The sequence below is a fragment of the Mastomys coucha genome, unplaced genomic scaffold (assembly GCF_008632895.1).
Source record: "Mastomys coucha isolate ucsf_1 unplaced genomic scaffold, UCSF_Mcou_1 pScaffold9, whole genome shotgun sequence".
Lineage (NCBI taxonomy): Eukaryota > Metazoa > Chordata > Mammalia > Rodentia > Muridae > Mastomys > Mastomys coucha.
In genome coordinates, this window is record NW_022196915.1 from 7,125,398 (window position 1) to 7,151,031 (window position 25,634).

The 25,634-nt window shown below is 44.4% G+C and overlaps 4 protein-coding genes and 1 long non-coding RNA gene across 11 annotated transcripts in view; 2 read left to right on the plus strand and 3 right to left on the minus strand.

Moving 5' to 3' along the window:
• Fam149b1 (family with sequence similarity 149 member B1) overlaps positions 1 to 1,214 on the plus strand; it is a 35,701-nt gene extending 34,487 nt beyond the window's left edge. For all 6 annotated transcript variants that reach the window (XM_031360864.1, XM_031360863.1, XM_031360866.1 and 3 more), the window contains one exon: positions 649 to 1,214. In XM_031360864.1, the coding sequence (XP_031216724.1) occupies positions 649 to 716 (68 nt within the window). In that variant the 3' untranslated portion in view covers positions 717 to 1,214. The remainder of the gene's footprint in view (positions 1 to 648) is intronic.
• A 1,857-nt stretch (positions 1,215 to 3,071) lies between these two features.
• On the minus strand, positions 3,072 to 7,078 carry Dnajc9 (DnaJ heat shock protein family (Hsp40) member C9). Its single transcript, XM_031361271.1, has 5 exons — positions 6,787 to 7,078; positions 6,483 to 6,623; positions 6,140 to 6,394; positions 4,016 to 4,102; positions 3,072 to 3,703 (listed from the first exon to the last, which is right to left on the minus strand). The coding sequence occupies exons 1-5, from the start codon at positions 6,964 to 6,966 to the stop codon at positions 3,587 to 3,589; spliced, it is 780 nt and encodes a 259-aa protein (XP_031217131.1). The 5' UTR covers positions 6,967 to 7,078; the 3' UTR covers positions 3,072 to 3,586.
• An 8-nt stretch (positions 7,079 to 7,086) lies between these two features.
• Positions 7,087 to 8,391, plus strand: LOC116084346. The gene is made up of 2 exons (XR_004116082.1): positions 7,087 to 7,844; positions 8,230 to 8,391. It is a non-coding gene; the product is annotated as an uncharacterized LOC116084346 (long non-coding RNA).
• A 965-nt stretch (positions 8,392 to 9,356) lies between these two features.
• Positions 9,357 to 11,457, minus strand: Mrps16 (mitochondrial ribosomal protein S16). The gene is made up of 3 exons (XM_031361272.1): positions 11,304 to 11,457; positions 10,009 to 10,269; positions 9,357 to 9,584 (listed from the first exon to the last, which is right to left on the minus strand). Exons 1-3 carry the CDS (start codon positions 11,314 to 11,316, stop codon positions 9,460 to 9,462), a joined length of 399 nt encoding a protein of 132 aa, XP_031217132.1. The 5' UTR covers positions 11,317 to 11,457; the 3' UTR covers positions 9,357 to 9,459.
• A 535-nt stretch (positions 11,458 to 11,992) lies between these two features.
• The window catches only part of Cfap70 (cilia and flagella associated protein 70), a 61,228-nt gene continuing 47,586 nt past the window's right edge, over positions 11,993 to 25,634 (minus strand). Inside the window, exons 18-29 of one of the 2 annotated variants that reach the window (XM_031361269.1) lie at positions 25,235 to 25,368; positions 25,003 to 25,118; positions 24,582 to 24,794; positions 22,948 to 23,016; positions 22,421 to 22,579; positions 21,320 to 21,441; positions 19,374 to 19,526; positions 18,621 to 18,782; positions 15,302 to 15,391; positions 12,742 to 12,843; positions 12,455 to 12,502; positions 11,993 to 12,220 (exon numbers count right to left, since the gene is read on the minus strand). In XM_031361269.1, the coding sequence (XP_031217129.1) occupies positions 12,140 to 12,220; positions 12,455 to 12,502; positions 12,742 to 12,843; positions 15,302 to 15,391; positions 18,621 to 18,782; positions 19,374 to 19,526; positions 21,320 to 21,441; positions 22,421 to 22,579; positions 22,948 to 23,016; positions 24,582 to 24,794; positions 25,003 to 25,118; positions 25,235 to 25,368 (1,449 nt within the window). In that variant the 3' untranslated portion in view covers positions 11,993 to 12,139. The remainder of the gene's footprint in view (positions 12,221 to 12,454; positions 12,503 to 12,741; positions 12,844 to 15,301; positions 15,392 to 18,620; positions 18,783 to 19,373; positions 19,527 to 21,319; positions 21,442 to 22,420; positions 22,580 to 22,947; positions 23,017 to 24,581; positions 24,795 to 25,002; positions 25,119 to 25,234; positions 25,369 to 25,634) is intronic. The other variant, XM_031361270.1, reaches the window with a different exon arrangement.

Here is a 25,634-nt window from a genome sequence, read left to right on the forward strand (position 1 = left end):
GCATTCACTGTGTAGCCTGGCTGTCCTGGAACTCACTCTGTGGACCAGGCTGGCTGGCCTCAAACTCAGAGAGACCCACCGGCCTCTGCCTCCTGAGTGCTGGAATTAAAGGCACATGCCACCATGATCCAGCATCAATCTTTTTTTTTTACGCCTCCAGTCTAGTTTCTATATTCAGCTACACTTTGAGTAAGATGTTAGTTTTAACACCTAAGTTGTTGAAATGTGCTTCTCAGTTTTTAATGAGTAGGCTCTCAAGCAAAACTAGGCTACAGTTTTGGTTTGGTTTTAAAACAAAAGTCTCAATTATTCAGCCCTAACAGCCCTGGAACAACTATGCAGACCAGGCTGGCCTTGAAATAACAGAGATCTTCCTGTCTCTGCCTCCTCAATGCTGAGACTAAAAGTATATGACACGTCCAGCTTCCTTTTACTTCTTAGACTCTAGTAGTTTTCTCAATAGGGTAAACTATTTAAACATGGTTTTTAATGCCTTGGTGAATATATACTTCTCAGTACTTAAGAGACCATCTCCAAATTTAAAAGCCAACTTCTAATTTATGTAAAAGTCCAAGACATGTGATGTTTATTATCAAATATAGACCATTTAACTAATAATGTTATTCTGTGCAATTCTGTGTCCGACAGGTCCTCAGTCACATGGGTCTACAAAACCTCAGAGCAGAGGTGGACCCATCTCTAGAACCAGGCAGTGACCATAGGGCAAGTGAGAACCTGCAAGGTTGCAGCAGACTTGGGAACACGTGGAGGCTTTCATGCATCAGCATTCAGGCACCAGATGATGCAGAGCTCCTATAAACAGCAGCTTGGTCCATCAAGAGTTATCTTGTTACAAGTGTCCAAGAAATACTACAGAGTATCTGCCAAAGACTGCATGGGTAACTGTTCTGTATGCAGTTACTGTCTTCTTTCAGCTTTAGTTAACCTATTCCATGGGGCAGATTGTACCCAAAGACTTGACAATGAAAAACCACCCCAAATCACTGCTCATGTTGTCTGTAAATAATCACCAGTTCAATTCTTGTATGATTCAGTGAGATTACATACACACAAATGATTCAGATCACTGGGTTCAGAATATTTCTGCTTATATTAATTTCTGGAGAACTGCACTCAGTTTTAACAATTTTAGGAGACAGTATTGCCAACAATCTGATATATTCATCAAATAAATGTCACTCCTAAACTTTTAAGTTCGTTATTACATTTTTAATTTATTTTTGTATGTATGAATGGTGGGGAGGAACATACACATGTGGTCAGAGGAGAATTTTCAGGAGTCTGTCCCAGGGCTGAACTAAGATCATCAGACTTTGGGGTGGGAGTGAAGGGGGTAGGCGCCTTTACCTGATGAGCAATCTTGCTAGCCAAGCTTTTTCTTTAAAAAGCAGAATGAAGTAAGACCTAACTAAAGATATCAACACTGGTGTAAACTAATGTTTCTTTCCTAGCTCAGCCTTACATGCCAGCTTGACATCAGCATCTTTGTGTGCTCATGTTTGTGCAGTTGTGTGTGCATGCATATATAGGCCAGAGATCACTGGGTGCCCTTCCTAATTGTTTCTCCATCTCATGTTTTGAGTTAGGATCTCTCACTGAACTTGGAGATCTTGTTTGTGTGCCAAGACAGGTTTGTTTTGCTTTGTCAGTGACAGGGATCTAAACCCAGTCTTCATACTTATAAGCACTTCACCACTGAGACAGTTCTCCATTCAAAGAGCAGTGGAACTGGAGAACTTCCTCCTCTAGTTCCACCACCAGCTTCTTGAGGGCACTGGGAAGGCAGCAATGGTGTTAACTATGGCTTGAGTCTTATAAAAATGCCACTGTTTCCTTAATTATCATACTACTTTGACATTTTTTTTTTTATGTGAGTACACTGTTAGGTGTACAGATGGTTATAAACTTTCATGTGGTTGTTCGGAATTGAATTTTAGGAACTCTGCTCACTCTGGTTGGCCCACTCACTCAGGCCCAAAGATTTCTTCGGATGTACCAGAAGAGGGCATCAGATCTCATAATGGGTGGTTGTAAGCCACCATGTGGTTGCTGGGATTTGAACTCAGGACCTTCGGAAGAGCAGTCAGTGCTCTTACCCGCTGAGCCATCTCACTAGACCACCATTACTGATTTTCAAAGTGGCTAAATTCAAATGGTTGTCCACTGAAGGTGACTTAAATCATTCCAAGTTCTTATGCCATGAAATAAATAGATGTTTTAAGTAACCCACACTGAGTTATATATTAATTAAATGCTCTATGGGAAAAGGCTTATTACATGCATGATTCAAATGAAGACTTGAACAGTCACAACAAATACACCACATATTGTAGTGAATAGTTATCAACTCAAGATGTAAATGAAAATCTTTCTCACAAATCTGTACAATGAATACACTATTATCAGATCTACATGTGTGGCCTTTCTGAGCAGCTATGACTCAGAGTACCCTCAAGTCACCTAGTTCCTTACCCTGTATGTGTCCCCTCAAAGATAGTTAGTATTCATCTTCAAAAAACCCGAGTATAGTTCTACGTAGCAAATCGCAGGCTAGCTAGAGCTACACACTGAGACTCATTTGAAGCCATACAAAACAGATCAAAACACACAACAATCCTGCTGTTCTTTTTTTTTTTTAAAGATTTATTTATTATTGTATGTAAGTACACTGTTGCTGTCTTCAGATACACCAGAAGAGGGCGTGAGATCTCATTGGGGATGGTTGTGAGCCACCATGTGGTTGCTGGGATTTGAACTCAGGACCTTTGGAAGAGCAGTCGGTGCTCTTAACCACTGAGCCATCTCACCAGCCCGATCCTGCTGTTCTTAATACATGCAATTTAATGAGTTTGGCTTTCACTCCTGCAGATAAAAAAGTTCAGACAAGGCCAGTAAAATGCCTAACCCTGTGTCCTGCAAAGACAGGACTGTGACATCTGTGTACGCCAAAGCCAGCCTGTCTGATGCAATGCTGACTAGATTACTTAAGTCCTTTAAATAAAACACTTTATGTTCTTAGACCAATGGAGTCATTTCAATAATCCACCAGACCTTTGTCATTTTTCTTTATTTAGCCATATACAATCTTACAAAAAAGTTTGCAATAATATGAATACCCACATCTCCTACTGCAAGGACAGAAGACAAAACCTAATGGTAGAACAAGAAAAGAAGATCTGTGTAGGATTAACACCAAAGCACACTGGCATTTATTTAGAAGACAGCTGTTCAGCAAGTGTTCTGAGGGTATTCTCCATAGGTAGAGTGTCTCTCTTCAGTGCCTGCACATCAGCAAGAGCAGTCCACAGAAACCAATATTCTAGATAGAGATTGTTGGGCACAAGGCCCACGAGAGCCAATGTCAAACCCACCCTCCCAACCATCACCACGGCACATCCTTCACACGAAGCCCTCACACAGTGTTAGGGGAATTCTAGAAACACAGATCAGTTGATGAACCCTGCTTGGCTTAGGCAGGACAGACAACTTCTCTCAAAGGTTACAGTAACAGCTGCCATCACCTTGTCTAAACTGTACAGAAGGACCCATGAAGAGAAAAACTCCATTATTTCTTCTCCTTCTTGAGTGCTGTTCTTTTCCCTCCTTTGGAAGGTTTGCAGTATTTTGCTTCCATTTGAGCCAGAAAATTGTCCATTTCCTTTTGCCGATCCTTTTGTCTGCTCTGTTTGAGAAGTTAAAATACAGCTTTCAAAATGCAACACTGTCCACTGAGACAAAGTATTTCATCATTAGGAGGGGTTGGGATAAAGCACACCAGTGCTTTATAATACCGGGTATGGGCTTCCTCTAGTGGTGACAGCTATACAACTTGGGGTAGGGGTGGGAATTCACTGAATTGTACATTCTCAAAACCCAAAAAGAAGCTATAAATTATGTGTAATTGTACCTTAAAAGAAAAAAACAAAAACAAAAAACCCTGAAATACAATCTTAAAAGTGTACAAATAACCGTGAGGGGAGCCTGCCAGGTTTACCTGGATGAGTGCTTTCAGGTTATCCACTCCTTCTTCCAGCCCCAGCTCCTTTCTGCTCAACTCTGCTTCTTTAGCCTCTTCCTGGGCCTGAACAGAAGCATTCATCAGACTCCATGACAATCAAGAAATAACAGAAATACATCTTTCTTCCCCTTAAAGAAAATGTTAAGACCTAGAGCTGGAGTTCTATGAACTGATTAAGGCAAGCAGTCTGATTCCAATAAGTCCTTCTATTTTATCCCCGATTCTACTTCCTAGAGAGCACAAGTACTTCAGCATCCCAAACCATATGACATCACAAAGGAACCTACTAGGTGAACCTAAGGGTCACATTGCCAGGGACAGCATCAAAACAGTTGCCAGGTACCAGGCACTTCAAGATCTTCATCTGAAACCCCATTTTGTACACAGCTCTGGTGGCAGCCTAGTGAGCTGCAATGATTTAACAGCGTTCTCTGGAGTTGGATAGCTGGCCCAGCTGTTAGCAGCACTTCTTGCTCTTCCAGAGAACATGCCCAGCACTCACACCAGGTTGTCTGTCACTCTAGCTCCAGGGAACCAACAGTTCTGTGGGCACCTACATTCATGCACTCACAAACGCAAGAGCAAACGCATGCAAATACAACACAAATTTAAAATGTTTTCTGAGTAGTCAGAAAAAACATAAGCAAAGTCAGTTTTAGCCTTTCTTTACCTGATTTCAAAGCTGCCTTCATTTAACAAACTTTGCCACAACAGCTAACAGCAAGAACTGTGAGGCCTTAACTCATTGCAAAGAATTCCATCACCACTGGGAGTAAGGATAAATTTGGATCTTGTTATTCCAGAAAAAAAAAAAGTTTTGTTTTATTATCGTCTCTTAAAATTCAGCATCCCTTAATTCCTTTATAGCTTTCAAACTGTCATTTCCTCTCTAACTCTTTAAGTTTCTCAAACCAAAATCCTGATCTAATACAGCTGATCTGTTTTACATGAGAAAATGATTAACAAGCAGCAGCCATGACTCTAAGCCATGAAACAGGCGTGGCAGTCTTTTCTCTGTATAGCAGGCCCTTAAACTCACCCCAAACCCTAAGGTCAGTTTTTCTCTCTGCATGTTCTTGTTCTAAAAGCTCCAGGTCTTTGCCTGTCTACTTGAGCCACACAAAAGACAACTCAAGTACCTACCAGACACCTAACGTCTTAAATTGCCAGCTCTCCCAGCAGCTCCAATTGTGAAAACCAAGATGAAACAATTGTTGCTTTAACAGCAGTCCAGGGGAACTTTTCCAAAGAGCATAAGCAGAGAAGTTTGCTATCTTCAACTCCTCGGCTATCATCCCCACTATTCCTGGTTAAACAGGGATGAAGGTATAAAGAATCACAAGTCTGAATCCTAAATTCTAGGCAATTGTGTTCCTCAGAGTGGGGACAGGAGAGACCACCCAGTGCCTACATGGAAATCGGAGGTGTCAGGTCTTTGGAAGCTGGAGTTACTGACGGTTGTGAGCCACCACCCAATCTTGGTTCTGGAAGTTGAACTTGGGTCTCTGTAAGAGCAGAACATGCCCACTGAGCCATCTCTCCAGCCCCTTCATTTTGTGTGTGTGTTTAAAATAATTATATGTATTCACAGGATCTTTTTAAAAATGTGTTTTCTCCCCCTCTTCTGGGCAGTTTTGGAGAATTGAACCTCCCACATACTAGACAACCAATGCAGTACCAATCCACACACCACAGCCTAACCTCAAAAGTGGTAATCCTCAGTTAGCCTCCTCAGTGTTCAAGTACAGGGAGCCCCGTCCCGCCATTCTACATGTTTGACAACACACAATCACTGCTGTCTTCTCCCTGTTCGCTAACCACAGCCTTGTAACCAGGCTCCATACAGCAAAGCTACAAGGACTGCCTCGTGTGAAAAGTTTTTCAGAGTCACTTTAGGGGGACTTCAAACAGTCCATAAAGTGGAGTCATTTTCAGCACAACACACCAAAATAAGCAGGGTTTTCTTCCTGACCATCTAGTTAGATCAGTGCAGCAGGTAAATCAACTCATATTTCAGCAGTCTTTATTTCCATCGCTGTAAATACACCAAGACCCCTTTTTTGAAGCAGCAGAGATGTATTAGGAACAACATTTACTTACCCTTCTTTTCCTTGCATTCATCTTTTGTTTAGACTCTTTGACGAAGGCATTGTAGGATGGAACCTCTTTGGAATCAATAGCTTTTTGAATGATGTTTCTTATCCTGGGTTCATCTGTGTACTGCACACAAAGCACAGACTCCATGATCTGATCCATGTCGCCCTTGAAGTCCAGATAGGCCTGCTTAATATCATTTAGCTCTTCTTCGGAACCTTTGTATGTCTTTTCAAAAGCTTGAATATCCTCTAGCGATATCTAATAACAAAGAAGGTTGCTTTAACTTCACGAATTGCTCTTGTGGACTGAATGACGGGAGTTAGTCAAAGCCACTAAAGCTCTTTACCTTTTTAAAGAGTAGTCTCCAATACGCATCCCAGTCCCGGTCTTGGTTGAGGCCAGCAGAGTCTTCGTCCACCGTCCCCTGTTCATCGTACACTGCTTTCTGTTCCTTGTCACTCAGAACCGCGTAGACTCTTCCCAAGATCTGTAAGCAGAGCACCCCAAAGTCACCCTGAACCTCCCACTGAAATAGGGCAGCTAGAAACGCTTAAAAAGGCCAGGCCGAGGATCCGCAGTGTGCTGTCCTAGGAGCAGGGAACCTCCGAGAGCACAGGTCCGGGGAGCCGTCTCAACGCGGGCCCACAAACCTGGAAACGGCGGGTAGCGTCCTCTTTCTGGTCCTCCTCTACTCGGTCGGGGTGCACTTGCAGGGACACCTTGTGGTAGCCGCGTCGGACCTCGCCGTCGGAAGCCTCGCGCCGCACGCCCAGCACCTGGTAGAGGTCGGCGGTGCCAAACACCTGCTCGCACAGCTCCAGCAGCCCCATGCCGGGGACTAGCCTGCTCCGCGAACTCCGCGAGGACGTAGCCTCTGCCGCTCCGCCCGCCCGCCGCCTTTTCGCGCCCAAATAGCTCTGGGCGCCTGCGTCACAGGAGGAGCGCCGGGGGCGGGGCCGGCCGCACTTTACGGCAGCCTCGCCCGCAAAGCAGCCTCGCAGCGGCATCTTCTGGAGAGGAGGCGCGCCCCGCCCAACCCCCTTCCCGCCACTACTGTGCTTCCTCCCAGTTCCCAGCAGGGAAGCTCAAGGACACCTGAAAGTACACGACAGACCGAAAGTTTTCCCAATAGAGAGCGGTTGCTCGGGCTGGCGAGGATGCTCAGTGGGTTGGAGGGCACACACACACACGTCAAGTTGTCTTTTGGCCTACACACAAACACAATCATACAAAATAAGGAAAATTGGGAAACTTAACATGTTCAACCCAAAGTTCAATGTGTTTTGTTTTGTTAAGGTGATACTCAAAGAATACAACTATAGGCTCAGATGACTACATCTGGGATGAATCCCTCAGTCCATGCAGGGATAGCCTGTATCAAACAAAATACACAAAGCACAACTTTTAAGAATGCCTTTTACCTCACAGGATGTGTGTCTTTGGCAGCATAGAATCAATCCCACTCACCTGCTCCAGTCACCTCACACAGCAACGGACCTAATTACATGGACTCATCCTCTCATTTTAAATATTTCAGTGCTTCAGCTTTCCCCCTCCTCAGATCTAAAAATCAAAGCCAACTAAAGTCAGTTCCTCTCTTACCTACTTTCAAAGTTCCCTCATGCCCAGTGAAGGAAAACCAGCAGCCACACTGGATGGAGAGCAACCTCTGAATGCATATTCGTTAGTAACTATTCTCTGAACCCAGGTAAGATAGGCCAGAGCATTAGCAGGCCCTAGAACATTCTTTATGAACTTAGCCTTACTCTAGAACTTAAAACCTACATTATCCAACATGTGAAAAGCAAACATGTAATTAATGCTTATAACTGTAGAATCCCATTGTTCTGGGGCATTGTGAGGCAGACGTTATATTTTATTTCATACAGCTTGTCATTTACATATCTAAACACAATTCTATCATTGACTTTGTTCTGTGTATAATGTGTACACATTCATGTGTCTGTTAAAGTGGGTATGTGCATGCTTTTAACACATATGGGGGGCCAGAGAACAACCTTAGGTATTGGTCTTCACTTTCTACCTCATTTGAGACAAGATATCCTGTGTTGTTTTTCCACTGTGCATACCAGCTCTCCTGTGTCTGAGGATTCCTTTGTCTCTCCACCCTCCCACCAAGTCCCTGTAGGATGCCATTGCAGCCTCTTTGCTTCGTGTCCAGCTATTACATGGGTTCTAAGGATTTGAACTCAGTGCCTCAGAGTTGAGGTAAAAATAAAGCACTTTTATCCCAAGCCATCTTCTAGGCCTCTACCATTGGCATTTAAAGTAGACTTTAGAAAAGCTGTCTTATCATTATTTTTTCTTTCATATAGGCAACATTATATGTAGGAAAACACTTTGTAGGTAGACATAAGGAGTTTGAATCCCAAATTGTTATAAACATTTCCTACTCCTGAGGCATCTGTAAACATGGATATAACTGACCCATGGTTGTGATACATAATACACAGCAACAGAATCTTAGCACAGAGTTGACTATGTGAAGGGGCTTTGGACTAACTTCCTTCTAACTACTCTTTAAAGGTAGTGGAGAATGCCTTTATTTCTATCATTCAGCAGGCAGAGGCAGGTGATCTCTCTGGTTCAAGGCCAGCCTGGCATACAAAGTAAGTTCTATTACAGAGAAACCAGTCTCAGAAAGGAAAAACAAACAAAACAAAACAAAAAACAAAGGTAAGGCTATTAAAGCCCCAACTTTTACAATGGAGTCTTTGTAAACATTGAGATCATGTGTCAAGGAAACAGACAATAAACAAGGGGATTGTCTTCTTGAGCTTTGGATGATCCCAAGTGGGTAAGGAGACTTTTGGGCCATGTCTAGAAGCCCTACCTGTAATCCCAGCACTCAGAGGACAGGGGCAAGAGGATGGCCACAAGTTCAAGGTCAGACTGGTCCAGATATTACATAAAACAAGCTCCACACCAGCCAAGGTTGCAGAGCAAAACCCTGTCTTAAAGAAAACATTTGAATGGGTCAAGAACACTCGGCTAAGGACTTTGAAGCAGAAAGTACTGGATACCAGCAAACCGTAAAGTTGCCCATGGGACCAGGGCCTAACCCAAAGCCCAAACCTCCCTGTACCCACTGCATGCCACAAGGTAAGGCAGGAAAGTCTAGCAGGTATCTACATCCAGCTCCAACATCAGACAAAAACAAACCTCTGTCTGACCCTGCTCAGGCTCTGCCAGAGGACCATGACTTAGAAAATTCCATTTATTGATCCTTAAACCCAACACAAAACTTTATGCACACGTTTTATAGGCCCTTGACTTTGCCACCATAGCAGTGTTCACTGAAGTCAGCTTGCTTCTGTCTCTGATTCTGCTTTCTGAGACGCTAAGAGGACTTCTCGTGCTCTCTTCCTCCGTAGTCTCTCAGCATTGGTGATCGTCATTGGATGCAGGGGGAAAAAGCCAGACAGACCTAAAAGCAACAGGATTCTCATTATAATGTAGCATGTGCCGATGCTTCCCAGAACTGAGACCCAACATCCTGACCCACAGCACAGACGACAAACAGACTCCTGGCTTGCCAAGCTCACTGCCTACTTCCTAACACCGTTCTCCTCATGAATAAACAAACAAACAAACAAACAAACACTGACAGTCAGGTACCCAAGACACATCTGTCCCTTTTTTCCCCCAACAAAATCCCAGTCATCTGCAGTCTTCTAAAGGAGACCATAAAGGGGGTCTCCAGGTTTTAAAAAATTGCACTTACACTACTTCACCTTCCACTCCTGTCCAGAGCGGCTTGGATGGAATAAAAATCATTCTCCTTTTCCATTATTCCAGAGTTGACCACAGTATAAAATCTGTTACATTATCCAAGCCCAGAGCTGTTTTACCTAGAAGTTTCTCCATAGGCTTAGAGAGGTGAGCCCCACAGCCAATCCAATGCTGGATCCGGTTCAGGTTGAGGGCAACTAGTTTTTCTCCATGACTGTTGGGTAGTGGGTCATAGGAGCCCAACTGCTCCACAAATCGGCCATCCCTGGGACACTTGTTGTGAGCAGCCACAATGCGGTAAAAAGGCCGGTTGGTGCAGCCACCCAAAGCAAGGCGTATGGTTAGGTGGCCTCCGTGGTAGGCTTTGCAGAAAACGGTTGCTGTAGACAAATAGCTGGTTAGGACGGGAAAACAGAAGACTCAAAATAGATCATATAAGGTGAAGGCACAATTCCTCCTTCTACTCCAAGGTTCTCACTTCCAATTTATGCCCTCCTCCATCCAGCTTAGATACAGTCTTGTTTATGAAACTCCTCTTAACCACCCCAGACGGGACATACCTCCTTTTGTCCAAATCCACGTAACACAGACCCGCCGACATGTTGGGGGCCACTTTACCTACAGAGACTCAATCTTGTACATAGACTCCACTTTGTACTAAGATAAATTCTAAGAAACAGCTGAATTCCCAGAAATGGCTTCTGGCCCCAATGAACTTAGACCACAATACCCCACCCTATGCCTCTTCCGGGCTGAAACCCACCAGCGCTATATAGGCTCTGATTGGCTGCCGTCAGTCCAGACCAAGTTATTAAGAAAGCCATCTAAGATACTTGACCGGTAGTAACCCACTCAAAGTGCCAGGTATGAAAAACCTATTGGTTTTCCCTAGCCCACCCAATTTGTGGTTTTTCTGTTTTAAAAGGTTGCCCTGTCTTGTCCTCCACGTCACATTTTGGATCCCGAACCCAGCCATCTCCCTGAAATACCAGCTTTTTGAATAAAGAAATTTTTGCTGGTTCAAAACTTAGTTTTCATATTGGATTATTTCCCAAATTCTCGGACCATAACACCATTTACTAAGCTATGACCCTGTCTTACCCTTAGGTGCCTGCAAAACGATTTCTACAATTTGCGGTTAAAAAAAAAAAAAAGCCTGAGAGGTTGGGCATGATACGCACGCCTTAAATCACAGAACATCTGGGAGGCAGAGGCAAACCGCTGTCTAGGAAGGAGTTCGAAGGCAGCCTGTCTTTCTTTACACTGCGAGTTCCAGGCCAGCCAGAACGACACTGTGAGACCATTGTTATTAAAAGCAAAACGGACTGAGCAGCAGCTCCACTGCAAGGCAGTGTGGCCGCGCCTAGCCCGGGTCGCCGCAGCCCACACCCGCCCGGAAGCCCCGCGCACTCACTGAGGTGGACCATGGTGCTTCGGCGAGCCGTCCCTCGGCTGTGCCCCCCGCAGACCGGCTCCACAGAGCCTGAAGCCTGGAAGAGCGCCCCCAAGCGGCCGCACCGGCAAACACCGCGACGTCCACACCACTCCACAGCCGGAAAGCCTTCGGCGGAAGCAGCCGGCCGGTCGGCCCGCCCCTTCCGCTTTCTCTTCCCAAGCGTACAAAAGTGCGACGAGGCGCTGGTGACTGATCCTTGACAGCTGCGGAAGAGGCGTGTCTGTAGGCGTGGGCTGCTGGCGGTCTTTAGCGGAGTTCCCGCGGCGTTGGGGCGGGGGAACGGGGAAGTGTCGGTCCTGTCCGCAGGGATGCTAAGTTCCCTGCAGGCCCGTGCATCCTGCGTCGGTTCCCACGCCTCTGGAATACCCTCTGTTCTCTTACCCATTGGCACAGCACAGTTGTATTCTAGTCCCGCCTTTGAAGATGTTACCTTAATTCCCAAACCCCAGTAACTTTGGTCAAGAACTTTGGCAATTGTGCGCCTCCAGGGAATTACCTCCAAGGTGATCAGATAAACTTTCAAAAGAAATTCTAATAGTCACACCATTACGCCATATATCTATCCACAAATAATGGCTATTAGTTATATGATTATATAAGAACATATAAAATATAACGTGCTGTACATACGACTCCAGAAACGTAAATTTTGACTTTTTGTTTTTGTCTTTTTTTTAATGTGCTCTAACAGCCAACAACTAAAAGGGTGGGGGGAATGGGCAGGTTTCATCTGGTGACAATTTGGGAAGGAAACATGCTTGGGGTTCCATATTAGACAGCCACTTGTAAGGCTTTCAGAAAGATGGATTTCCAAAGCCAACCATTTCCTGTACAGTGTGGATTTCTTCAAGCAGAGCCTGGTCTTTCAGTTTCAGCTGCAGAAACAAGGTAGGGAAGAAGCTATGTCCAACACACCATGTGGCTGTGAAGACCCCTGATTTATGAGGCTCCAGATTTGTGGGGATGGGGTGGGCCTCCCCTATATTCTTGACACCATGGAAGCTCTCATAAAGAATTAGAATGCATTGGTTCCATGGGTGAAAATTCATCAAGCACTGGGCACTCTCACAGTCTATACACTCTCAGAATGGCAACCATCTGTCTCATACCTTTATTGTGTACTTATAGGACTGCTCTGCTTCCAATTGTCGTCCAACCTGAAAGAAGCACAGCACGGCTTTCATGGAAAAAGGTGAATAGGTGATTACTAAGCACATTCATCTCAAAGAGGAAGTGCCTATGACAGACATTCCCTTTGTCATCAGCACAATGACAAACCTGGAGCTCTTTAAACTTCAGTGAGTATGTGTTAACAGCCAGCTTATCTTTCTTTCTTAGTTGGGCCTTCACCTGATTCCTGAGAGGGCTTTGTGGAGGGACAATAAGAAACACTCACTTTCAGGCAGACCAGAGCCAGGTAGGCCCACACTTCAGCGTTGCAATTATTCAATGCATTGGCTTCAGACAGAGCATCCTCAGCTTCAGTGAGCTCCTCCAGCTTGGCAGACAGGAAGAGTTAGGAGATATAGTTCAAAGTGGTTTCACTTAAGCCAAATAGAGTGTTAGCATTTTTTTTTTTTTTTTTTTTTTTTTTTTTTTTTTTTTTTGGTTTTTTTGAGACAGGGTTTCTCTGAGTAGCCCTGGCTGTCCTGGAACTCCTCACTCTGTAGACCAGGCTGGCCTGGAACTCAGAAATCCACCTGCCTCTGCCTCCCAAGTGCTGGGATTAAAGGCGTGTGCCACCACCAAGTGTTAGCGAGAGTTAGCATTTCTTCTAGGCTCCACCCTGCAGTTACTTTCCCACCCCCTCCTCTCTCTCTGACTTTCTCTGTCTCTACTACCTTCTCAGCTCCCCTTCCCATGCTCTAAATAAACTGTACCTGTTGTGTGGCTGGTACCTCAGGGGGAAGGGATGCCTCAGCATGAGCCCCCAGAGGCACCTCTCCTACCTCACCATACCACACCTCTACCAAAACATATCCTCGCCTCTTTTCTTTTTTATAAAACACAACCAGAGTCAGTTTAGATGAATCTGTTATCCAGCCAATAGATGTCCACGACCTATACCAGTGAATAAAAAAACAACACCTAAAACAACACCTCAAAATTCATCAGTGTTTCTGAATTCATATGTAGCATATATTTTATATGTTCTATATAATTATGTAACTTAATAGACATTATTTGTGGATGGATATATGATAGGTATATAACTTGCCTCTCATTTTTTGTTTGATTTATTTTTGTTTTTTAAATTATTTAGAGACTGAGTCTTCCTGTTAGTGAAACTCATGGCTTGAAACTCATCTATTTCAGGCTGGCCTTGAACTTGAAACTATCTTCCTTCCTCAGTTGATCAGGCATTGGGATTGTATTTATGAGCCACCGGGCCTAGATTTTTTTTCTCTCTGTTTTCTGTTTTAAAAGAACAGTGGGTTTCAAAGGCTGCGAAAAGATGGCTCATAGCCTTCCGACCATGTCCATATTTTGACTAACACCTTAAGTCTTGCCAGGCAGTGGTGGCGCACGCCTTTAATCCCGGCACTTGGGAGGCAGAGGCAGGTGGATTTCTGAGTTCGAGGCCAGCCTGGTCTACAGAGTGAGTTCCAGGACAGCCAGGGCTACACAGAGAAACCCTGTCTTGAAAAACAAAACAAAAAGAAAACAAAAAAACACCTTAAGTCTTGCAGATGCTGTATTCAGTCAACATACATTTGCTGAAGATGTGTTCTCTGCTCAGCAATATACTTGACACTAAGAATAAAAGTATGTATGTACATATATAGCCCCTGCCCTCAGAGATCTCACCAGTAGATATATAAACAAATACAATGAAAAATCAAATACATAAACAGTTCTACAAAATAAATATTTCCACAGCAAAAGTACACTTCTGATATAGAGGTAAAACAGAGAAATAATATCAGATCTATCCTAAGGCTGGAGAAAAATAGCCTCAGAGAAGAAACATCACTAAAATGGACCATGAGGGATAAGTAGGAGTCTTTTAGAGGCACAAGATCAAGAGTAATAAAGGTATGGGGTGTGATGGAGCACATGCACAAAAAAACAACCTTTTTTTTTTAACAACTTTTTTTTTTTTCTTGAGTCAGGGTCTCACTGTAGCCCTGGCTGGCCTGGAACTTGCTGTATAGAATAGGCTGGCCTTGACTTCATAGAGAACTACCTGCCTCTGCCTCCTGATTGGTGGGATCAAAGGCGTGTTTACAGCTCTGAAGATGGTATCCCCAGCCTTAGGCAGGGACTCTGTGAACATGACAGATATTAATAACATCATGGCTTAGGTAGAAGATCCTATGTCTGTAATCCCAATTTTGGTAGGTAAGGGAGAAAGATGGGGAGTTCAATGCTATGTGTGGCTATCTAGTTTGAGACCATCCTGGGTATGTGAGAACTCCATCTTTGGTACTAGGCAAGACAGGAATTAGATTCAAGTCTGACCATGTTAAGGCATTTGCAGATGAGATGTCTCATGTCTAACATTTGCCTTGAAAGGCTCCAGAGGGAAACACTAGGGCAAAGGTGAAGACAATGAGGATCTAAAGTTAATGACTGCCAAATCAGGTGACAATGATGGGGGGGGGCGCATTTTCTTCTCTTTACAACTAAGGACATTTTCGAACTGTCCTTGATTTAGAAAAAAAAGAGAGAGAGAGAGAGACTGACTCAAAGAGAAACATTGACACTACAGCTGCTTGTGTGGCCCTGGGAGCTCACTTCTGTCTCTCTACATCTCAGATTCCTCAGGCTAGATTTTCATGTTTTTTTTTTTTTCAAAGGTATTTTTAGTTTCCTAGTTCAGGCTTCTGTTCAAGAACAACTTTGAAGGACAGTTTTCTCATTTGAGCTGAGTGCCATCCCACCATCCCCACAAACCCCCACAGTCCACCTGGAGGACCAATGCTGGGGCCTGGTATGGGCCTCTGCTCTCTTACCCGGTAACAGGCAATTCCTAGTCCTAGCCAAGTGAGGCACGAAGGCGATCTCTTACAGGCTTGCATGTACGTTCTCTTTGCGTTTTCATACTGGCAAGAGAAAGTACCGATAAGCTTCAAACACCATGTTGCTAAGGTAACCACGAGCTTCTTGTCAGGTTTACTCCAGAATAATCTGAAACTGAGCAAGTCCTTGGATGATATTTTCATGAATACTTTAAAGGAGCTGTTGCCAGAGGACGGGGAGACATGAGGAAGCCAGATGATAGGTTGAGTTTCACCTGGGAACAGATCCAAGGATTCAGGAGGGACTCACACGGGACATTTTGGGCAAGCACAGTGGTTTTTTGAATTCTGTCTAGACTGTACGAACTACATCTTTTCACTTAAAAGTGGCACCATGTGATGGGGATGGCTGTTCCCGCTGAGAACCTGTTCCCCTAAGCAGAAAAGTCTTAACGGTGCCACAGAAGATATTTGGAGAAATTCAAAAATCAAACTGTCATCCAGATGCAATGCCTATATTTCTAGCTGCTCAGCTTCTAAGAGTTGAGGCAAGAGGACTTTTTGAGTCCAGAAGTTCAAGGACAGTCTTAAAATAAGTTACCATTTCTTTCCTTTTAGTGTGGGTTAGGATAAGACAGGGTCTCATATAGCCCAGACTGACTGCAAACTTGCTGTGTGGCCCAGGATGACCTTAAACAGCTGATTCTCCAAGCTCTACCCTCTGAAGTCCGGAGTTACAGGATGTGCCACCACACCCAGTTTTATATGGTACTAGGGGATTAAGCCTAGGGCCGCTTTCATGATAGGCAGCCCTTCAACCAACTGCACTGTGTCTCTAGCCTGTCTTGTTTGAGACAAGACCTCAGTATTTTCCCCAGGCTGGCTTAAAAGTTCTGAGCTCAAGCCATCTTGACCTAAGCCTTCTGAGTGCTGGGATCATAGACATACACTGATACCCCCAGCAAGACCCTGTCTCATTCCAAAATGAGATTTCCAAAACAAGTAAGACTCCTTGTGGCTTTCTTGTATGTACAGCTGACCTTGAGCATTCAGCCTAGAAACTGGTTGCCTAGTAACCACGAGGTCGGTAGTGCCTTGGAGATAGCAGCTTGTACTGACATTAGAAAGAAAATCCTTATTTACTTCAGCGCAGTGGGGCTCTGATTTTTCTCAGACCTGTATTAGCCTTCCCAAGTTCAGCGTCGTGCATTGTGACTCCATGTTCCTGTTGGTTAATGTACTAAATAAAAAAACTGGCACTTGGGCTGGCGACGAGATGGCTCAGAGGGTAAGAGCACTGACTGCTCTTCCGAAGGTCCTGAGTTCAGATCCCAGCAACCACATGGTGGCTCACAACGCCACCCCCTCCCGTAATGAGATCTGACGCCCTCTTCTGGTGCGTCTGAAGACAGCTACAGTGAATTACGCCAGAGCGAGCTGGGCCGGAGTGAGCGGGGTGGCAGCAATCCTGAGTTCAATTCCCAGCAGCCACACACATGATAGTTCACAGCCATCTGTACAGCTACAGTGTACTCATACCCATAAAATAAATAAAATGAATCTTAAAAAACAAACGAACAAAACAACAACAACAACAAAAAAAACCAAAGCTGGCACTTATGGGTGAAGAAGGGAAAGGAGATAAAGACAAAGTCAGGGAGTCAAAAGGCCCGTGGCAGAACAGCGGGAACTCTTAAGTGGGTTCAAGTGGTTTGTTCTCCTGTTGCTTACTCTCATGGCTTTGCCATTGGCATAAAGGTGGCATGATCATGTAGGATGGCTGTGAAGCAGGAAAATGTCAAGGAAACATGAGAAAGGAAAGAAACATCCCTGTCCCAAAATCTGTCTGGAATCAGAAACTTCAACTCAGCTGCTAAAAAAAAACAAAGCAAAACAAAACAAAAACAAAAACCGGGAACCACCCCCGGAGATAGCGCTTATCTCTTTAGAGACTAGCAAGGATGCTAAAAGCAGGAGGTGGCGCTTGCTGAGGACCAGGAGGGGCTCGAGTTTAACTCGGGGCCAACTCCTCTCTTACCCCCAAACCCAAAAGTTGCTCCTTATGAAGCCTCGGAAATTTCATTTACAAAAGGAAGTCCTTTAAAAAGATATCTGCCTTATTTTTAATCACATGTGTGTGTATGTGTGTGTGCTTGTGTGTGTGAGTGAGGCCTGTGCAGGCTGGAGATGTCAGATCCCTGCAACAGGAGTTCGGGGCAGTTTGGAGCTGCCTGGTGCACTCTTTGGTGGCGGCTGCTGTTTGGTTTTTTTGTTTGTTTGTTTGTTTCATTTGTCAAGACCTGGTTTCTCTCTATAGTCCTGGCTATTCTGGAACTTGTTCTGTAGATCAGGTTGGCCTTGAACTCACAAAGATCCTCCTGCATCTGTGTCCCAAGTGGTGGGACCACTGCTTTGCTAAAGATTTCTTTTACAAATATTTATTTACACGTATGAGTATATGTTGTGTATGTGCTGGTCCCCGGAGACACCTCCAGACAGACTCAGATCCCCTGAAGCTGGAGTTACAGGTGGTTGTAACTCCTGGTGGGTGGAGCTGTCTGGTGTGGGTGCTGGGATCAGAATCCCCTGGTAGATGTTTGTGGGTGGGTATGTTATATAAGTGCTGGAATCCAACCCGGGTTCCCAAGAGGTTATCTGTGGATGAGTGTATAGCATATGTTAACCACTTTACCACTGAGACACCTCTCCAGCCCCACAGCTCATAATGTTCACTTCAATTTTGAACTCATGATTTTTTTTTTTTTTTCTGAGACAGGGTTTCTCTGTAGCCTTGGCTGTCCTGGAACTCACTCTGTAGACTAGGTTGGCCTCAAACTCAGAAATCTGCCTGCCTCTACCTCCCAAGTGCTGGGATTAAAGGCGTGTGCCACCACCGCCTGACTTGAACTCATGATTTTAAAAAACTTGCTTAATCATTAAAGCTTTTTTAAAAAATGGTATCCCAGACTCACACATATGGATATTGTAAGGACTTCCAGAATGCTTTCTGGAGAAGGCCATCCCCATTTGGGATGTCTCCCCCAAATCACATTTAACTAAAAGGTATGCTATTCTGTGTTTCTATTTAATAAACTCCAGAACTCGGCTCCATCCTCACTTGTCCTGAATCCTTTTCTGCAGTGCAGTCATGGATGTGGTTTTACCTAAAGTGAAGTTCTCTGAGAAGTGGCTATGAGCTGTGGGGAGGCCCGAGGCCCGGAGCTCTTCAGGTTACCGTAGGTGGCAGTGTTGAGCTGCTTTCCTCCGTAGCCACTGCCAGGCCCTGGACCATGGTACCTTCTCTTTCCCTTACCTCTTTCTCTTCCATATAGATGTGTCCCAGGCGTAGGAAGATGAAGTGCATCTCAGAAGCATCAACTACAAAGCTGATAGTTCTCTCGTAGCATTCCTTGGCCTCGGCATGGTTTCCGCTCAGGAAGTAGAGATGGCCCTTTACACCCCAGACATTGGGGTTCTGAGGAAGCAGACAAAGAACACACAGGGTGGTGTGGCATTTAAGTCCCTAATGAATTTTGTTACACATTTGAATTCAAATGGGTACATTTTTCCCTTCTGTCTCCCGAAAGAGCGTGCATATGGAGAGAACCGTTCTAGTCACGTGGGTGGGTATGTTCCTGGGCATGCTCTCATTCTTGTATTCCCCAAAAGCCATTTTGTCATATTAAGACAAACACTCAGCTGTAATCAGGATGAAGCTATTAGCAAATAAAAGTCTAGAAACTTGAGATAAGGAGCAACTCCTGCTAAATGACTGCCTATCTATTCTTTACCTTTGTAGAACTCATGATTACTGACAAAAACCAAATACATTCATAAATATTACCCGCGCGCCAGAAGTCTCCCTGTGGTGTGGCACCACTAATCTATTTACTTATTTTTAGACAGAGCATCATGATGCTGCCCATGCTAACTTCCCGTTCTTGGGCTCGCTCTCCAAAGCAGCTGAGACGAATGCTATTATGTTGCGCTTTCATCGCCGGTCTAGTAAAGACTATTCACCCCTTCCTTCTCCCATCCAAGAGGCTTTCTCTAGGAAAATCAGTACCAGGTAGTCCATCTGTGCTGCTTGTTGCAGGTACTCCTCTGTCTTGGCAAAGTCCTTCTTGAGAAGGTGTGTCTGGGCCAGAACCAGATAATACTCACAACTGGGTCCTCCTTGGGGGCATAGCAGCTCATGTGCCAGCACTCTGTGTACAAACTGCAAGGAAACCCAGCGATAAAGAACATAAAAATGACTGCACTGTGTTAGCTGAATAGCTTTTAGGGCGGAGGGAGTGTGGCTCTGATGGCAAACAGTGAGGGACGTCCTATAGGGTAGAATGATCATCTGCAGGGGTACAGGGACAAGGGAAGCCACAAGCTACTCAATCAGCAAACACCAACATTTCCAATGCAGTGCTGCATGGTGCAGGCTTTGTGGCCATGAGCCTGAGATTCAGACTTCGCTTAGGAGGAGGTTCAGGTCAAGGCTCTTCATCAACCTTGCTGCTTACACTTGAAGTAACATTTCCAAACAGTTGAGATTTTAAGGAAACTCATAATGAAACAAAGTCTGCCTCTCTTGTGAATGTGCTATGACTTGGGATTTCATCCAGTGCTGCTTTTGCCATAGCACTAAATACATTTACGTTTACCAATGTGTTTGGAACTCTTTATCCCCACCCCCTCAAAGGGCCTGCAACTCTGATGGTGTGGTGAGATGTGCCTGTGACCCTTCCCGGCTTTTGCAGGCCGTTCTAGTCTTAGCCTGTGATACAGAAGCCTGTGCACACCTTCCCAGAAACTACCTTGGCAAGATTGTTCTCTCTGCCTACCTCCTGGCACTGACTGGGGGAGGTGCATTTATTCACTGCTGGGAAGGGTTCATGTCTAATGTGATCCCATCCCACCCAGTTCATAATCCTTAAGATCGCAGCCCTCAAGTAAGAGACATATTTGCAGAACCGGACTCAGCTCCACCAGTCCCCCCTCCCTCCCACCACTTGCTCACAGTGCCCCCTCATGTGGGCACGAGCTTTTTAGATGGACTTCTTTTCCGGGAAGAAAACTGATACCCAGATGCTCTGCCTGTGATTATGAGTGTCAGTATATTTGGAAACAGTCATATTCTCTAGCCTAGTTCAAAACAATTTTTTACGTTTATTTGTGTTTGTATGTGTATGTATGTTTGTAGGGATGAGGGGGGTAGGGGCACACAGATACCACATTGTGCATGCAGAGGTAAGAGAATAACTTATACAAGAGTTAGTTCTCTTCTTCCACCATATAGGTTCCAGGAATCAAGCTCAAGTCATCAGATTGGTGGCAAGTCCCTTTACCTGCTAAGCCATCTTGCCAGACCTATAATCTAGTTTTATGATTAAAATCATTTAATGTTTTAACCCCTTCTCACATGGCACTGTGCATCTGTTTTCAGTTGGTCAGGACACTATAGGGGGGAGGGGTATGATCACTTGCTCGTGAATCCCAGCGCTCATAAGGTCCTAAAAGGAAAGGCTCAGGGGCTGACAAGATGGCTCAGTGGGTAAAGGGACTTGCTGCTAGGCCAAAGGACTTGAGTTTGATCCCCCAAACCCTCATGGTGGAAGGAGAGGACTGACTTATGTAAGTTATCCTTTGACCTCACATGGGTGTGCCTCCCTATAAATGAGTAAGTGTAAAAGTATTCCAAACAAGAAAGAAGTCAGGCTACAGTTACACTTAGAGTCTGACTTGTGCAGGCTGCTGCTCCTGCAGAGAGTGGCCAGTGTTTGGATGTCCCCTACATTCGGTAAGAAATGCCCTGCAAAGAACGACTGAAGAGTTAGTCATAGAGCTCCATGGTGGGATGTGTGCTCAACATGTAGGAGGTCCCAAGCTCAACCCCCAGCACCGAAAACATATGTTTGGTTTCTGCTGCACACATATTTAAGTTCACATGACACTGCTGTGAACAGAATACATAATTCCCTGAAATCTGCCATTTGTGTGCCAGTTCCCAAACATTCTGACCTGTACAGCGTTGACCTTCATCAAGAAGCGAATGGTTTCCATGAAGATAGTCACAGGAGGTTGGGGAGTAACATGGTGGGTAGGAGAGAAAAAGGCTGATGAATCTTGGCATTTCGATGTTTCTGGAAATAGATCAACAGGATAGGAGACCAGATGCAAATAAGAAGTATCAGAGACCCAGGCCTATTAATAAGGTAGGGAGAAGATCTTGATCTCAGATGAGATAAAAACCAGAATCGGCCGTTTCTAGCTATGATGAGGAAAGTGTTCACAAAGGCCATCAAGTCAGATGCACCAGGGGTTCTAAGGCAGATACAACCAAACGAAAGGGCTTTTGAAACTATTCAAAGGGTCCTAGAGAGACGAATCAGTCAGTAAAGGCCTGAGTTCTGACCTCCATATCCTCTCTCTGTCTCTCTCTGTTTCTCCCTGTCTCTCTCTATCTCTATCTGTCTGTCTCTGTCTCTCTCTCTGTCTCTCTGTCTCTTTGTCTCTCTGTCTCTCTCTCTATCTCTGTCTGTCTCTGTCTCTGTCTCTCTCTCTCTCTCTCTCTCTCTCTCACACACACACAAACACACACACACAAACACAGGTGCAGGTGTGTCACTGAATCCCACCACTGGCCACACAAAGCCATGTAGATCCCTGTGCTCACTGGTCAACCAGGACAGCTGAAACAATGAGACATGGTGTCAGAAAACAAGGTGGAAAGTGACTAAGGAAGATACCTGGTGTTGGCCTCTGGCCCCACATGCACATGCATGTGCACATGTCACACACACACACACACACACACACACACACACACACACTTAACCAATTAATTTAAAGAAGTTTTTAGACTTCCTTGGGTTTGCAACACAATGTATAGATATTCTGAAAATGAAGGCTCATTAGAAAATTATAGTTCTGTTAGCTCTTGTGTGAACAAAATTAAAATCCATACTTATCAGAGGGGTCCCATCATGGGGTTTAGAATTCAGATCCTAGACTGATGTGAAGTGTGGTCAGTGCAAGTTCAAACACGTCAGGACGTCCATATCTACAATCCTAAGTCTTCGCACTCTCCCTCTCTCCAGGGAAATATTGACTCCTCCTCACCTTTCTTTGATGTCAGCTCCTTTAATAAAGTGTTGGATGACTTCTGAGTAAGGGAAGACTCCAGAGGCTGTACAGAGGTTATTGGCTCTTGTGATTCAGATTGTGCCTTAGACGTTTCTTCCAAAAACTCGTCTAGACTGGATAAAGCAGTGTTTGGTCCTAAACAGATTAGATTTTGATGAAAAGGAGCTTCCTCTTTCTGGCATTGAAAGGTTATAGGAGAGAAGATGTGCAAACAATAAGACAGACATCCCCGAAACATGGAAGGAACAGGCTAAAGGGTGGGCATCGTGAATAAGGAGCACAAACACCTTCCATCCTTCCAGCCCCCAGCGCCCTCAGTCCCAGACATAGTGACATCTCACAGCAGACAATGGAACTGAATGCATAAGATGTGAGAAGACAGAAACTGGGGGTTAAAGGTGAGAGAGGGAAATACACCCCCCATAAGGCACTTCCCACTTTGAAGAGAGGGGAAAAAAGAGACCGTGTCAAAGAAACGGAAAAAAGTAAACACCAAAAAGAACCTTGGGGTTGAGGATGCAGATCCACGGTGGGGCGAGGACTCAGCAATTGTGAGCTCTGGGGTCTAATCCCTAAACAACAACAAAGAAAAACCTCTTGGTAATTTCTTAAAAGAAGAAAAGAAACCCAGTAACTTCAAACACACAAGATGAAAGCTGAAGGATTACACCAGAAATTGCAACATAACAAAAGAAGACAATTTAGAGAGAAAGAGAGAAATTGCAACAATATTGGGGAGAATAGAAAGAAAATGTGGGGGTTGGAGAAGTGGCTCAGGGGCTTAGAACTCCAAGTGGACCCAAGCTGGGTTCCCAGCACCGACATCAGATGGCTCCTGGCTGCTGAGAACATCAGGAGGACTGGATCCCTCCACAGCCCCTCAAGTTATGTGCACACACCCGACCCAGACACAGGCACACACATAATTAAAAATAAGGCAAAACATTTAAAAAAGATATCGTGACTTGAGCTTTGGGAAGGAAGAAGATAAAACTATGTTTATTGGTGGGTGCTATCAGTCATATAGATGGTTGGTTGGTTGGTTGGTTCATTGGGTTTTTTTGTTTTGTTTTTCAAAACAGGGTTTCTTTGTGTAGCTCTGGCTGCCCTGGGATTTGCTCTGTAGACCAGGCTCGCCTCAGGGCCTCAGAGATCCACCTGCTTCTGCCTCCCGAGTGCTAGGATTAAAAGTGTGGGACACCACATCCAGCTCCTAGTCAAAATTTTAAGAAACAACAAAAACCATTAAATCATTAGAGTGAAAAAAAAAGGGGGGAAGCTTCCATATATAAGTCTAATAAAAATTATCTGAAACCAAGAAATGACTAGAAATTTTGTTTACTAAACAAGACCTCATTAGATAAAACATTAAAATGTTATTAAAAGAGTAAGAAGATAACTTGCTAAGTGGAGAGTGTCATCACCACATAGGGCAGAATGCACTAAGATGAAAATGTTAATTATCCCTCAGAAAATCTGTAAAAATACAGTCCAAATAAAAATGATAACTATATTTTAAAGAGTCACTAAATTAATTCCCTATAAAACCCATATGAGAGGCAAAGGTCCATACCTAGTTAAGCGAGACCGTCACATGAGAGTGCCTGATAGCGAGCCAGATATCAAGGCATTGCCCTCAACCACAGCACAGAAGACACGGATGTGTCTCCCCCTGACGAGCATGACAGAATGACAGCAGAACATTTTAGAATCAATTTTGTAAAGATCCAAATGTGAGGCAATTATAAAGTAATTGAAGAAAAAGATCATAAAACTAAACTACAGCCAGGCATGATGGCGCAGGCCTATAATCCCAGCACTTGGGAGACCAAGGCTGAATGATAGCAAGTTCAAAGCTAGCTTGAGATACATGGCAAGTTCAAGACTAGCCTGTGTTACTAAGTGAAATCCTGGTGTGGTGGTTTGAATACTATTTCTACATAGTATGAAAATCAGTATCGACAGACACTTTAGACCAGGTCGCAGGTGATGAGTTATAAATAAACAAGGTATTTCTCCTGATAGTGCTGAAATGGCGAAAAGTTTCAGCATTTGCTGAACAAACACTGACTTGGTGCCTACTTTGGACCAGGTCCTATCCCTTAGGCCACGCCCCCTCTCCACAGGCCACTCCCACCTGATAGGCCCTCTGATTTGATGGCTGTGGAGGATTCCTGTATGACTCCCCAAGGGCCAAAACTGGGCTCTACTTTAACTCCTTCTTCAATGTTCTCTTCGGTTGCACTGTTCTTTATCTTTGTTTGGAGGGTTCGTGCCTGAAGCTGTTTGAAGGCCTCATGAAACGCCATTTCCATTCGAATATCATTATTCTGAATCTCATAGAACAATCCTGAGGAAGGAAAGAAGCTGAGATAAAGGGCTGACTTCCCACCATCATAGATGAAGAATGGGTACATTTTATTCTCTCTGCCACGTTTGTTTTACTCAAGTTTAAAAACCACATCCTCAGTTGCTAGAGTAAATAGGGGAAATAAAGAATCTCATGATGGTGTTTCCCCATCCCACATCCACATCCACATCACAGGGAAACAGCATACCGAGTAAAGTCCAGGCAATAACATTGGTAGGTTCCAAGCATGTAGCATCCTCAAAGAAGATTTCTGCTTGCTCATAGTTCTCCAGCAAGACAGCCAGAACACCACACAGCAACAAGCTGAGGAGAGACCCACGTGCACTGTTAGCAGTCTGGTCCCTTGTCACATCAATGGAACAAAGACAAGCTCGAGTTGCAACTTATTTGCTGCGTCTCATCCATCTCTCCTTGTCTACCTGTGAATATGACTCTCATTCAGAGAAAGGGCTTTCCGGAAACACTCCTGCGCTTTGATGTTGTCTTCAGTGAGGAGGCAGAAAGCACCATAGTCCAGCCAGTTTTCCAGGTTCTGGGGCTCACGAACCAACCTCTAGGTACACACAGGATCGGGAGAGACAGGGTTATTGCAATACTACACCCTACTTTTTGTGCATAGCAACACAGTAGCTGTTCCATAGGTACAATACTTTCTATGAAAGCCCAAAATACCATTTTTCTTTTGCTTATACAGGACCCAGATGCTTTGAGTCTATAATTGCTGACATGACTTAAAAATCAAATCCTCAAGAGATTTATTCCTAAACTCAACCAATACCTTAGGAACTGACTGTCTTTATTGTGTTAGCCATAGATAAT

Coding starts and splice junctions, on each gene's coding strand:
- Dnajc9 (XM_031361271.1), bottom strand. CDS start 6,966: ATGGGGCTGCTGGAGCTGTGCGAGCAGGTGTTTGGCACCGCCGACCTC. Junction 6,395..6,482: donor GGAGACTACTCTTTAAAAAG/GTAAAGAGCTTT, acceptor CTTTGTTATTAG/ATATCGCTAGAGGATATTCA. Junction 4,103..6,139: donor TGAATGCAAGGAAAAGAAGG/GTAAGTAAATGT, acceptor GCTTCTGTTCAG/GCCCAGGAAGAGGCTAAAGA.
- Mrps16 (XM_031361272.1), bottom strand. Junction 9,585..10,008: donor GCCTATGGAGAAACTTCTAG/GTAAAACAGCTC, acceptor TGTTGCTTTTAG/GTCTGTCTGGCTTTTTCCCC.